Here is a 13,935-nt window from a genome sequence, read left to right as displayed (position 1 = left end):
AAGGAGGGAGAGGGAGGGAGAGGGAGGGAGAGAGGGAGAGAGGGAGAGAGAGGGAAGGAGGGAGAGGGAGGGAGAGGGAGGGAGAGAGGGAGAGAGGGAGAGAGAGGGAAGGAGGGAGAGGGAGGGAGAGGGAGGGAGAGGGGGAGAGGGAGAGAGGGAGAGAGAGGGAAGGAGGGAGAGGGAGGGAGAGGGAGGGAGAGGGAGAGACAGAGAGAAGAGAGAGAAAGAGAGAGAACATGCCAGGAGTGGACTTTTATTGGGAAACAAGAAATTCTGGGGAAAATCCCATCCAATGAAGATTAAGGGAGGCAGCATCGCAAGGTCAGGGGCAACGATTGGGTCTTCGGGGCAGTGGCCAGACACGCCTCTGCACGGAGAAACCCTGGGACCTGGAGAAAGGTGGGGAAAGCTCTGACACAGCTGTGGCTAAGCGCCTCTCACCCAGCCAGGGAGGGAACTCAAATCATGTGTGAGGAGGGCCTCCCACACTTAGTTACATATCTATCTTGCAATATAAGCTGTGCAGTGCTGGTCTAAACTCTGGAAAGAAGACAAAAGGGGAAGTTCAGGTCCTCCAAGATCACCCTGGAGCCCAGTCCAACAGGCTTACTCTGAGGCCGGATCATTCTCAGGGGCAATGATCCTCTGTTAGTCATTCTGATTAGACACTATAACATTTAGATCCTAATTATAGATGATTGATAAGTTGCAAATGATTTTTGTATCTTATTTCTGGTGCTGTGATTTCTTCCCAATAGAAAAATATAACCAGAAATGATGATTTCATGGCCTTCAATGTAACCATGCTTGGAGAGTCCTCTCTCCTCTGTCCCTCATTGAACAGTGTTCTACCTCGCTGCACATCAGAGCTAGTTTTGCATCTAACTCTGCAATCTCATTTCACGAGTCTTCCTTTCACTGACTAAAATATATTCCCATCTCATCTATAAGTTTTGGAATCAACATTATTGTTCAGCTGGTTCTGAATATTTGGAGCTCTTTCTATAATCCAGGCACTGTACTTGACTTACAAGTCTCACAGACTTCTATAGGTAGGAACTTTTGCTATCTTCCTTTATCAGACAAAGAAATTGAGGCTTAGAATTTCACAGTTCAGTTTCACCCAGAGTGATACAGTAGTAATAGACCAGGCTACAGAGTAGCTACGGAGCTGGGATTCACACTTGGATCATCTGACAGAAGCCTGGGATCTGGACGTCTATCCTACACCATGTCTGTATTGTGGGGAGAATTGTGTCCTCTGCCTCCGCCTGTGTTAACCCCCAGAACCTGTGATTCTGACCTTATTTGGAAATAGGGTCTTATAAAGAATACCTGAGAAGAAAGCTGTGAAGAGACAAACCAAAGGACAGACACACATACACAGGAACACGCAGACAGACAAAGGTGGAGGGAGGAAAGATGTGAAATGAAGAAGGTCCGCTCCCCCCTCCTGCCGAGTTTATTAAAAGTCCCATAGCGCGTCACCATGACTACGTTCCAATTAGAATTTCTTCAATCGAGAGTGCTAGCTGAGATAAGGCCCAGGTGAGTCCAAACACAAGGCTCCTAGGAAACTGATAGTGCACCTCATAGTCACCTTGACAGCCTCAAAGGGGGACTGCTGGGCATCCGAGGGCTGGGAACAGGGTCCACTTGTGAAGGACCTTGCGATGGCAGCGGGGCATCCCGTGCATTTGCACAGGGGTTTCTCAGTAGCCAGGGGCTTCCTAGCAGCTGGGCATTCTGTGTCTGCACAGAAATTTCCTAGTCACCCAGCATGTCACAGTCACGAAGCTTGTCGACCCCAATCCCAAACACAGAACTCCTTTAGTCAAGCCTGAAGATGAAAGACAGTTCTAGCAGAGTGAGAGGGGGCCTGACAGAGGTTGTCCTGGAAATAGGGTCTTTGAAGACTTAAACTTGAGGTCACTGGAGTGGGTGATCCTTAATCCAGAAGGACTGTGTTTTGTTTTCTTTTTCTTTCTTTCTTTTCTTTTCTTTTCTTTTTTTTTTTTTTTTTGGTGCTGGGGTTTGAACCCAGGGGTGCTTAACCACTGAGCCACATCCCCAGCCCTTTTAAAATATATTTCATTTAGAGATAGGGTCTCCCTAAGTTGTTTAGGGCCTCCCTAAGTTACTGAGGCTGGCTTTGAACTCAGGATTCTCCTGCCCCATCCTCCGACTGGGTGTTCTTATAAGAGAGAAATCAGGACAAGAGACACAGGAGAATGTCATTAAAAGACAGAAGCAGAGACTGGAGTGATGCATATACCGGGAACGCCCGGGCCTGCCAGAGGAGCCGCCCCTAGATCCTTCAGAGGGAGTGTGCCCTACCAATATCTGATTTCCAATCTTTTGCTTTCCAAACGGTGAGGCAATGTATTTCTGCTGTTTTAAGTCGCTCCGTTTGTGGTACTTCATTTGGCAGCCCTAGGAAAATGGACAGCATCTGGCAGTTGCTTAGCTATGGAGGTGAGAGAGGGGCAGGGGGTCCGTGACTCCCAGCAACCTTGGTGCCTTCAATATGGTAACCATGCTTGGAGGGTCATCTCTCTTCTGCCCCTCATCTGTGCTTGAAAATGTTCTACCTCTCTACACATCAGGACAGGCTTGGTCTGGGGCTCCCGGACCACATCAAGGGCTCCTGGGGTTGAAAGACTTTGTAATGGGGAGAAAGGGCCACTGCGTGTCGTGGGCAGCATGCCCTTTCTGAGACATCTCTTTTACATTGCCTTAACTACGACAGAAGTGGAAAAGATCCTTGTCCGACAGAATATAATCAATGATTTCCCTGTGGATTCTGACCAGTTTTGCATCCACTTATAAATTTATTGCAGCATTCCTGATGGCCTAGAAGCATGTGTTGTGGGATGCCACCTGTAAAGCTAGTTGGTCTTTTAGATACCAAGCCATGGGGTCTTAGGTCTCCCCTTGGGAAAGATCCCAGGTCCGTGCCCCTGCACTCTTAGTGGGACAGCCCTTGTAGCACTGGAGTTGGGCGTAACCCACTGGGAACTGGACAGCCCACCCCCTACCTTATTTGGCAAAGAACATTCCATGGAAAACCTTTGATGTTTCCCCCATATAAATAAAGCAAGTGAGGGCTCTCGCTCTCTCTTTCCAGTGTGGAGTTTCGATCCCTAAGATCAGAGAGCCGCCCCCACCCTTTCTAAAATTGCTTCCTGTGTCCTGTGGTTTCTTCCCCTTTTCTCTTTCTTAGCTTTTATTCTGCAGCCAGCCTGCTTCACTCAGCAGCGGAAACCCAAATTCCACCACCCGCCCCCGGATGGACACAGGCGAGATGTGTTCTTTGAAATGTCCTTTGAAGCTGGACAAAGTGGCACTCAGCTGTAATGCCAGCTGCTCCATCGGAGGCTGAGAAAGGGAGGATCCCTAGTTCCAGGGCAGCCTGTGCAACTTCGCTGGACCAAGTCTCAGAATAAAAACTTCAAAGGGCTGGGGATGTGGCTCAGTGGTAGAGCACCCCTGGGTTCAACCCCCAGTGCCCCCCCAAGAAGCAGCCTGAAATGTTCTTTGAACCATGGTAATATTTTCCTGATTTCCTCCTGAATCAATGAGCTACATGAAATGTTTGACCCGTGTTCATATCTGTGTGAGAATCTTAAAAATATTATCCTTTAGCATCTGCTTCAGCTCTCAGACTGTGGCCTCACCCGCTGCAGGCCCCAGCAGAACGCAGAGTCAGGACGCACTCGGAAAGGGAGACCGGGCCTCCATAGCAGAGGTCCAGGCTGAGCTAAGCTGAGGGGACAATCTGAAGTCTTTTATTTTTTTCTTGTGGTGCTGGGGGTGGAACCTAAAGCCCCGTGAGTGACAGCAAGTTCTTTGACCCTGAGCTCCAGCAGCCAAGGGGGAATTCTAAAGTCTTTCCCCACTCTGGAACTCCCCCACAAAGGAATTAAAAAAAAACACACACATGGAGTCAAGGTGAGGTAATAAGGATTTCCAGCCTCAACACTCTCAGGAAGCCAGGCACCCTGCACTGTGGAAGTGACAAAAACAAGCCGAGTGACCAAACTCTCCAGATCTCCGTGGGAGCCCAAATAACATGCTGGTGAGTAGTTTGCGGGGGTCAAAGCAAAACTTGCGGGGCTGGGGATGTGGCTCAAGCGGCAGCGCGCTCGCCTGGCATGCGTGCGGCCCGGGTTCGATCCTCAGCACCACATACCAACAAAGATGTTGTGTCCGCCGAGAACTAAAAAATAAATATTAAAAATTCTCTCTCTCTCTCTCTCTCTCTCTCACTCTCTCTTTAAAAAAAAAAAAAAAAAAGCAAAACTTACAAGAGGAGGGAGAGGCCAGAACTTAGGCTGAACTCGACTCTGCTGAAACCAGGGGTTTCTAAGGTCACCGTCTTTGCTAATTGGCTTTGCCCAAAGGAAAAGGGAGCTCTCTCTCTCTCTCTCTCTCTCTTTTTTTTTTTTTTTTTTTTCAGTCCTGGGGATTGAATCCAGAATCTCATACATGTGGGCAAGCACTGTACCTGAGCTACACCTGCAGCCCTTTTTATTCTATTTTGAGACAGGGTCTTGCTAAGTTGCCCAGGCTGGCCTCAAACTTGCGATCCTCTTGCTTCAGCCTCCTGAGTAGCTGGGTTTATAGGCATGTGCCATCACACCCTCTGAAGAGGGAGTTTTGTGGTGTCTTCATGACAAAGGGGCCTACTAAACACCCACCAAAGAGAGGCTCTTGCACCACTATGGAAACTGGTAGATGCGAGTGCCCTCTCTTGTGATGGGGACATTTCAGATATGGTTCCTAGGTCTTTGAGAAAGCATGTCCTTGGATATAAACTAGCAAGAGCTTGAGATTCATACACATCTCAAACATGCAGAGAAAGAAATTGACAATATCTTATTGGAAGTAAATGTTCTGAGAAAACCAAGTCAGGGACCTCTGTGGTTAGGCCATCGGGATTCTAAGACTTGGGCTCAGAGGGAGATCAAGGGCCCACAGGCAGGAAGAAGTATGTCTAAAGTTAAGTAAAAAATAAAGTTTAGTCAAGCTGTGAGCAGGTGTTAATACCCTTAGGACAGCCTGGCATCTGGCAAGATTTTCTTTAATTGCTGAATTCTTGTAACTCTAGTAACTATTTTTAAAATTTTTTGTTTTAGATATAGGTGGACGCAATATCTTCATCTTTTTTTAAATTTTTAGGTGGTGTTGAGCTTTGAACCCAGTGCCTCACATGTGCTAGGCAAACGCTCTACCACTAAGCCACAACCTCAGCCCCCAATATAACTATTACTGATGTTACCATTTGTCAATGTAATGCATATATTATAGTTCACGTGTTAAATAATGACCACTCAAGCTCTTATTCTCTTACTATAATCATTATTTACCACTGTTTTTAACCTATGATTAATAGTAATGTTGGTAATATTACTATTATGTCACTATTCCCCACATCTGGTGTCCCCCACATCAAGCAGTCCCAACACCTAACAGGACCACTTTTCCCCCTCTGGGGTCAGGCTTCATCTTATTGGGAGGACAGAGGTTGGACTCAGTTCCCAAGTCTCCAACGTGAAGTAAAAATGGACAGTAGCATCCTTGGCCCCTTTGGACCAGGTGGGTGAGTCCACTGAATGATCCTTCAAAAACCAGATGGATGGCAAGGAGCTGGCCCCTCTGGAGGTTGCATTAACCCAGTACTTGAAGCTTCTCTCGGCTCCTAGCTTGCTGGAGGACCCGTTCACCCCTCCATACTGCTTCATGGTTTCTACCGACCTCCCCCTCACCAGTAGGATCACCTAGAAGCTGGTTCAACCCTATGAGATAAAAGGAGTTCCAACCACAACCCCCACCCCAGGACCATAGCTCTGAGATCTCAGCTTCTCTACTTGCAAAAGGTCTTGGTATACGCGCTCTAGCTCAGCTTCAAGGTTATTGTGAAAAACAAAACAGAAATGACTCCTTTAAAGCACTGTACAAAGTATTAAATCTTTATTTGAAGCCTTTCTGTGCCCCAAACTGGCCACACAGAGTTGTAGGCACAGTCCCTGCCCTGGAGGAGCTCACAGTCTAGTGTAGAGGCTGCAGGAGCCTGCGGCCATGCTCAGGGGCAGAAGCCATGACCCCTGGCACACAGAGTGCAGCTGGGCCATGGGAAAATGGACAAGAAGTTTGTCATCCACTCCACCAACCCTCCCTGGGACAGCAGGCTTCTCTCACTCTGTCCTAGGCACCAGGAGGGGATGCAGTTGCTGCTTGGAAAAGCCAGAACACCCCAGCAGCTTATATAGTCAAATAGTTACGAGAGTAACTATTTCCCCAAGCCACAAACCAGTGCAGCTGAAGCTGCAGGAACCCGGGGCATCTAAAGAACCCAGGCTGGGCCAGCCCAGTCCAGAGGTGGGAAACGGAAGTAAGGCAGATTTGGCACCCGGAGCCAGGAAAGTCAGGTGAGAGGGAAGTGTCCAGGTGGAAAAGTTCATACTAGGGCCCCAGCAGTCACAGCCAATAGAAGAGCTGCCAGCCCGGCCCCCAAGGTTGTAGTGCCTTTGTTAGAGGTGTGCTGGCTGTCACCTTTGGGGGGATACTGTGCCGAATTACTGCGGTCCTGGTGGCCAGCAGCACCTCCAGCCAATCGTGACCCCTCTTCCCGGGAGACCTCAGGCTGTACTTCCTGGGGAGTTGTCTGGCTGGTTGGGGCTGGGGTGGGTTTGGTGGTAGAGGTGGCGGCAGTTGGGGCTTGCGTGGAAGTGGGGACAGAGGTACTTGGGATATGAGTGGTTGGAGCCGGAGTGGTTGGAGGGGACAGCAGGACAAGGGGTGGGATTCGAGGAGAGAAGTAGGTCTTGTTGCGGAGGTCCGAGTTACAGCGGGAACCCTGGCAGCAGGAGCCGCTGAGGGTGAACCCCGGGCCTGTCACCCCATCCCGGGTGCAGGACTCATCCTGGACACAGCCCCGTACGGGCAAGGACACAGTCATGTTAGCTGCAGGAGGGAGACACACATAGTCAGTGACTGGAGGGAGGAGGTTGGTACAAATAAAAATTAAGGGCACCTGGAGCAAGACAAGACAGACAACAGAGAAGGCTCTGCACCCATTAATCCCAAAATCTCAACGCTGGTCACTCCCTGCGGAACACTGTCCCATTGACTTTGGCACATGGTGGGCCCCATTCCTACACAGTGCTTTAAGAGAAAGAGTGTGCGGCCTGAACTCGGAGTCTGCCTTGAAATTAAGGCTCCGACTGAGGGATTCAACATCTTTCCTATGACCAAAGATCAGAAGGAACTTCTGTTATGTGCCTCTTACCACTCACCCACCTCTAACCCCACCCAACTGTAATCTTATAATTGGAATTATGTCTCCCATAAAACACCTGGTGCCAGATGGAGTTGAAGAATTTCATCTCCCACGGTTCCTCCAGGTGGGGGGCGAGAGGCTGAACCACTTATCTCCTAAAACTCTGAACAGGTGAGGATCCCTGAGTTTTAAAGACATGGAACTAGATTCCCCGCACTACCTGGCAGAAGCTTAGAGGCTTAAATATATTTTCCATTGCATGTCCTCATATTTTGTACTTGGAAGCCTTCTATGGAAACATCCTCTCCCCACCCACCTAAAAATACGATAGGACAAAAACGTCCCTGTCCTCAAGGACTGCATTTCCCACAATGCTCTTGGACAAGACAAGCACTTAGGCACAAGGACAGTCTCCTGAAACCCTTTTTTGGCAAAAAGCGCCCCCCCCATCCCGTGCCTCAGGAAAGCTACCCAAACCGCAGGTTCACTCACCTGCGGTCAAGGTGACGTTGCCATCGAAGCAGCCCTTGTAGACGCGGTCGCTGGCATTGTAGCAGCTCACGACGGGCGGCGCTGTACCCTGGCACTTCTCGTGGCTCAGCCCCACGCAGCTGTAGCACTCGGAGCCGTTTGGTTCATACGCACTCTCATTGCCTGCAAGGAAACCCGGCGAAAGAAAGGATGGAGGGGGCTCGGGAAGCACTGCTCGGTGCCCCAGTCCCACCCCTGCAAAATGCGTTTCCACGGAGGGCGTGGCCCCCGTCCACCGGTGACACCCCCGCCATCAGGTTTGGCTCAGCTCCCGGCATCAACCAGTCTAAGCCTACGGTGAAGCCCCGCCGGCTGTCCGCTGAAGCTTGACCCAACCCCGGTCCAGGAGGAGAACCCGCCGTCGCCGCCTGGGTTAGCGGACGCCCCCGCTCCCGGGGCTTCGGTCCCGCCCCCACCGACCTGCCGGGTTGAGCCCTCGCGAGGTGAGGTTGAGCTTGGCGTTGCAGCGGTCCTCAGCGCACTGTTGCAGCTGGATGAAAGCCAGGAGCCCGTGGAGGTCCAGGCCGCGGTCATTCTTGCCCGGGAGTCCGGAACCGCAGCCCCGCACTGCCACCGAGAATTGCCCGTGGACTGCGAAAGGGGAGGGGCGGGAGACAGAAAGGCGGGGCCTCAGGGGGCGTGGTTTGTGTGGGGCGTGGCTTATGAGGGGCGGGGCCTCGAAAAGAACCCTGGAAGATAGACCAGCCAGGGTCAGGCGGCCAGGGCGCACCAAGCCAAGAGCAGGACCAGCGGAAGGAGGGGTGGGGTCGTGGGGGCGGAGCTTCAAAGAGCACAGTCGGAGAGGACCCACTGGGTGACAGAAAGGGACATAGTCGAGGAGGGAGGACCAAAAGTAAAGCTAGGACCCGCAGGGTCAAAGAGAGGCGGAGCCGCAGAAAGCAACCTCGGAAGGAACCCAGAGACTGACAGTAAAGGTGTAGGATCAGACGGGGAGGGCCCTGGGGGCGTGGTCGCGGAGAGAGGGACCGTACCAAGCACTAAGCCCGGAACGAGGGGCTTCAGCAGAGGGTGGGGAGAGGGGCGGATCCTCGGACTGGGAACACTGAGGCTGGGACAGGGGAAATGTCCCGCAGGAACGGAATGAGCAGGGAGGTCTCAGCGGTGGAGAGGAAAGGGTGGGTCGGATAGTCCCCTGTCCTGGGCTCAGGTTCTCCCAGTCCGTCCCACCCAGTTCGCAGCTCCCAATCCCGACCCTCGTAAGCCCCCGGAAGGAGGGGTGAAGCTGTGCTGAAAGGGAGGAATGGACAGCGTTGAAGGTTATGGCCTGGGTCAGATGAGTCTGTAAGGAGGCGGGCGGGCTGGAGCACCCCGAAGGGGCGTGGACCACGCAGGGGCACTTACTGGTCTCCACCGCCCCCACGGCCTCGGTGCAGACATCCACGCCCGGCGCGCACTTTACCGTCTTCATCTTCTGCGGAGAGCATCCATTGTCCGCTTTCTGCACGCAGCTGTAGCACTCCAGGGCCTGCGCTCCTGGGGGTGCGAGACCGAGTAGAACTGAGCGGTCCTGCCACGCCTCCTCCCGCACAGGACAAAGAGGCCTTCCCACGCTCTGTCCCCGGGATGAGAAAATCCCACTGCACAGACTTTTCCAGGGTAGCACTAGAGGAAACCTTCCCACTAATCCAGGCGCACTGGATACTCTGGGCCCTTTCCCCTCTAAACCCCGGTGGGAGCATCCTTCCCACGGCTCCGAATGTCCAAGGCGGGGAATTCCTGCTGTGAGGCCCCTTGTCCCAGGATGGGGGTTACCTTCCCTCAGTTCTCTGCTCAAGGTGGGAGATCTTTTCCTGCAGCTGATGCCTTCCCCCAGTTCCGTCCGGGAAGGGCTGGGACCATTCAACAGCCTGCCTTTACCAGGATCGAGAACTTTCCCCACAGGCCTCTCTGCCCATGTTGGGAGATCCTCCCCAGAGCCCTCTCTGGAGGGGCCGAGGCCCTCCTCCGCAGAAGCCCCCTCTCCACCTCCTCAGATCTTCCAGCCGCAGACCCACCTTCGCGAAGCAGTAGCGGCAGCAAGAACAGGCAGGCTGTGCTCCAGATCACTGCCCCGGCATCTGCTTTCCCGGCGGGGCCCATGGCTCTGTCCTGCTCTCTCGGCGGCGTCCCCCTGGGTGTGCCACCTCCCAGCCCGGGTCCTCTTACCTGAGCCTAGGATGAGTAACCTACCCCGGGGCAACCCTGGCCTTGCCCAACCAGGCCAAGTCAGCGTCCGCTGCGGGGCGAGTGGCCCGCCCCTAGGTGCGTCACGCTTAGGGAGAGCGGGGCCCCTGCCCTGTGCAGATGCCAAGGAGGGAAAGGGCGGGCGTGGAGGTTCCCCGACATTCCCTGGGAGAAAGTCTGTGTGTGTTTGGAGTGCCGAGGGAAGAAGGCAGGGGCTACTCAACATTCAGCGTTCAATAGCTATGTAACCGGCCTGTACGGTGTGCCCTACTTTGGTGTGGGTGGTGCTAGAGAATAAGACAGAACCAGCACCTGTCCTCCAAGAGCTCCCAGTCTGATGGGGGAGACAGATGTCAATCAAACAATCATTGCAAACTGTTATGCACAATGGAGACGAGGATGATGGAGACAGAGTGTAGGGAGCTGCCAGGAAGGATGGAGTCTAGGAGTGGAACTGGTTTTCTCTGAGGAGGTCGTCTGAGATGTGACCTCAGACACAGGGACTTAGACAGGTGGAACAGGGTGAGGGAGGGGGCTGCATTACAAGAGCACCTGAGAAAGCCCAGCGGTGGGAAGCAGCACTATCCATTCACAGAGGAAAGCTAAGGATCTGGAGCTCAGAGGGCCCAGGACAGAAGGGGGGAAACTGAGGCAGAAGAGTCAGGCCGGGGTAAGCCCAGGGAAAGATTTGGATGAATTGTGAGAAAGGTGGGGAACCTTTGAAAGGGTCTAAAATCAATTGGGGGACATGGTTAAATTTGCTTTTCAATATGATCAATCCAGGAGGTAGTGCAAACATCTGTCAAGAAATAAATGGGGACTGGGGAGGTAGTTCAGTGATGGGGTGCTTGCCTGGCATGCCTGAGCCCCTGGGTTCGATCCCCAGCACCACCACCAAAAAAAAAAAGTGAATGGAAAATAAAGAGTGGTTCATTCACCCAATGGGCTTCTACCCAGGAATGGAAAGATCCAGCAAGAGGTGTTTGCAGCCACATGGATACATCTTTATGCACTTTGCTGAAGGAAAGTTATCTTCAGTGAAAGCAAGGGAAAGGGGCCACTGTGCCCTCCATGTAAAGATAAGATAAAATAAAAGGAAAAGGAGTCTAGAAGAAGCAAGAGAAGACCAGAGGACAGATGAGGCAGCTGGAGGTGGGTGGTTTCCCAGGTAAAAGGAGAGAAACAGCCTGTAAGAGCTGGGAGTCGGCCCCGCACTCTCACAGAGAGGTGGAGGGATCTATTGCACATAAAATCACCTCACAAACACCAGCGTTAGCCAAGGTCACGCTGTGACTGTGAAAGATGCAGACAAAATCAAGACCACTCCATACCCATGTCTGAACCCAGAAACAAATAAGATCATTATGCAAACCACAAAATGACTAAGCATCCTTGTATCCTGCCTAATACAAGGTGACTGTTTATATTACTAATATTAATATAAGCTATGACTTTAACCTTGCTTTGTCTTTCCTGTCTCATAAATAAGATTAATAAAAATACCCAATCCTAGCATTACCCCTTCTTGGTGACAGTATCCAATCCAGAGCAAACTCCACTTCCTGGGACGGTCCTCAAAATAACTACCCATGAGTCCAAATCCTAAAAGGAGTCTTTTCTAATATCCTGTTACTGGTACGCCTCTCAGGTCTCCCATGATGTGCATTCTCCCTCATTGCTGAGAGCAATAAACTCAGCTTGTTCCACCAAAGGTGTGTTCCTGGGGGAGAACGTGGGCAGAGGCAAGGGATGGTACACCTTGGCCTGAAGTGCTAGCGAAGGAAACAGGTGGGAGATCCTCCTTCTAAATGGGGCACGCAATGTCACATTTAATCCTCACTCTAAGTATGGCTTTTAAATGATCATTTACTGAACACCTACTCTGTGCAGAGTACTCTCTATGAATCCGCTCTGACTGCCATTACAGCTCTGCAAAGAGAGGTCTGAGCCCATTTCACAGATGAGGAAACTGAGGGTGAGAAGTGGAGGTTGGAAGTGGAGAACTTGGCTTTGACTCCAGGGCTGTGCTAAAAGGTCTCTGTTGCTGCTTGTTAGGGCTGATCCTAAGATCATATTTTGCAATGACTCTTAGTTTTGGAGCTGGCCAGATTTGGGTCTGAGTCCCAAATTCTGATTTGCTGTGTGACCTTGGGCAAGTGGTCCCAGTGCCTTGATGTTCATCGACTTCCTGTATAAACAGAAATAATGACAAAAACACACCTAGTCAGCTTTTTCTATGTGCTCGACACTGTTTCACACTCTACCTGCAACAGCCCTATGAGAATTTTTAAAGATAGTCAGTTTACAAATGGGGAAATTGAGGCAGAGAGAGGGTAACCAACTTGCCCAGGGTCACACAGCTAGGAAGTGAGAGAGGCACGGTGGTCAGACTCAGGCAATCTGGCTTGAGGACTAACACTTAGGTATGTGGGCACTCCGGTTACCAACTGTGAAGCTGGCCTCTGTGTGCCCCAGTGTCCTTCTCTGTGAAATGAAGACCTTAACAGCACCTGCCTTATGGCTGCTGTGGAGACTGATGTCAGATGTGGAAAGTGCCTAGTTCTAGGTGCTACAGAAGCATTAGCCACAGCCAAGTGCAGCGGCACACGCCTAAAATTCCAGTGAATTAGGGAGCTGAGGCAGGAGTTTTGCAATTTCGAAGGAACTTAGTGAGACGTTGTCTCAAAATAAAAAATAAAAAGGGCTGGGGAGGTAGCTCAGTGGTAAAATGCCCTGGGTTCATCCCAGTATAAAAAAAAAATAACTATTATTAGTACTAGAAATAGATTGCTGTTGTTATTATTATTAGTTACCAACAGCCCCCCTTCTTGAACTCCAACTGTGTGCCAGGCAGGGAGCTCATCATTTTAAAGCAACCTCTTCATGAATTCTTAACTAAAGGGTGGAGTAAAGTGCCCATTTCACAGAGGAAGAAACCAAGACCCAGAGAGGTTCAGGTTCACCCAGCAAGGGAAGCAGCAGACTCCCCTCCACTGGGGTGGCCTGCTGTCTGATAGCAAGAAAAATAGCGGCTGTGTCCATTAAGGTCTCTGTTCTCCAGACCCTGTCAGGTCCCCCGGTTCCCGGCAATGACAAGCACCCTTGTCATATAGGTGGGGTCACTTGGCAGCCTCCTGAAGCTCAGAGAGAGAAAGTGAATGACTTCTTATGAGGTCATTCAGCACTGGCTCTGGCCTCCCTGTTCCTAGCCTCAGAATCCCATCCCCACATCTGGTTTGCTGTGTGACACTTCACCTCTGTGAAGCTCCAAGGTATCCTTTTTTATAAGAAAGGAAAATGAGGCATTGGGCAAAGTATAAAGTCTAAAATTGAATAGACTGAAATTTTCATCCTGCCTTCTTGCTGTGTGATCCCAAACAATTCAATCTCCGTCCCTGAACTTCAGCTCCTTCCTTTGCTGAATGTGTATTAAAACCCTCCCTCCTGAGGGATGGAGCGAGGACCGATGGGTGGCAGGTAGAGTGATAATACTATTATTGTGTACTTTGGAGCAGGAGGCCCCAGCAGCGTGGGAGAGTTTCAGGGAGGAACCCCAACTGGCCCAACCAGAAGAACTAGCGTCTTGGGAGGGAGTGGGACCCAGGGTGGGGAGTCTTCTCTTGCTCAGGCCTGCCTAGATTCTGGGCCGCTGACCTACACCTGGCCCAGGACCAGAGATCAGAGACCAGAAGGAGTTTTGAATCCACCACCTCCATGTTCTCCTGGCCTCCTTCTCCTCTCCACAGTCGGAATTCCCTGCAAAGACTGTAGAATCTGGTTCAAGTAGATATATAGAGGGGTCAAGGTAGAAGCAGCCCCAGCAGCTAGAGGTCACCCAGGGCCTCAGAAGCCTGGGGCCATATCCATGATGGGGTTCGTGACCCCTGGGGCAGGGCAGGCTCTGAGTCTCAGATCTACTCCCTGTGGAACATGCTTTA

General features: G+C 51.4%; 1 protein-coding gene across 1 annotated transcript; it reads right to left on the bottom strand.

Annotated features, from left to right (window-relative positions):
* Nucleotides 1-5,951: 5,951 nt before the first annotated feature.
* Nucleotides 5,952-10,044, bottom strand: Lypd3 (LY6/PLAUR domain containing 3). The gene is made up of 5 exons (XM_005338179.5): nucleotides 9,829-10,044; nucleotides 9,176-9,307; nucleotides 8,234-8,404; nucleotides 7,775-7,936; nucleotides 5,952-6,966 (listed from the first exon to the last, which is right to left on the bottom strand). Exons 1-5 carry the CDS (start codon nucleotides 9,911-9,913, stop codon nucleotides 6,461-6,463), a joined length of 1,056 nt encoding a protein of 351 aa, XP_005338236.1. The 5' UTR covers nucleotides 9,914-10,044; the 3' UTR covers nucleotides 5,952-6,460.
* Between the last annotated feature and the right edge of the window lie 3,891 nt (nucleotides 10,045-13,935).

This window comes from Ictidomys tridecemlineatus, chromosome 15, assembly GCF_052094955.1.
Source record: "Ictidomys tridecemlineatus isolate mIctTri1 chromosome 15, mIctTri1.hap1, whole genome shotgun sequence".
Taxonomy (NCBI): domain Eukaryota; kingdom Metazoa; phylum Chordata; class Mammalia; order Rodentia; family Sciuridae; genus Ictidomys; species Ictidomys tridecemlineatus.
Note: the sequence above shows the minus strand (reverse complement) of the source record. Positions and strands in the feature narration are given on the sequence as shown.

What these genes read in the sequence shown, in the direction of transcription:
- Lypd3 (XM_005338179.5), bottom strand. Translation starts at nt 9,913, where the DNA reads ATGGGCCCCGCCGGGAAAGCAGATGCCGGGGCAGTGATCTGGAGCACA. An exon ending in CGTGGGGGCGGTGGAGACCA is followed by an intron (nt 8,405 to 9,175) that starts GTAAGTGCCCCT and finishes CCCCTTTCGCAG; the next exon opens with TCCACGGGCAATTCTCGGTG. An exon ending in CAACGTCACCTTGACCGCAG is followed by an intron (nt 6,967 to 7,774) that starts GTGAGTGAACCT and finishes TCCCTCCTGCAG; the next exon opens with CTAACATGACTGTGTCCTTG.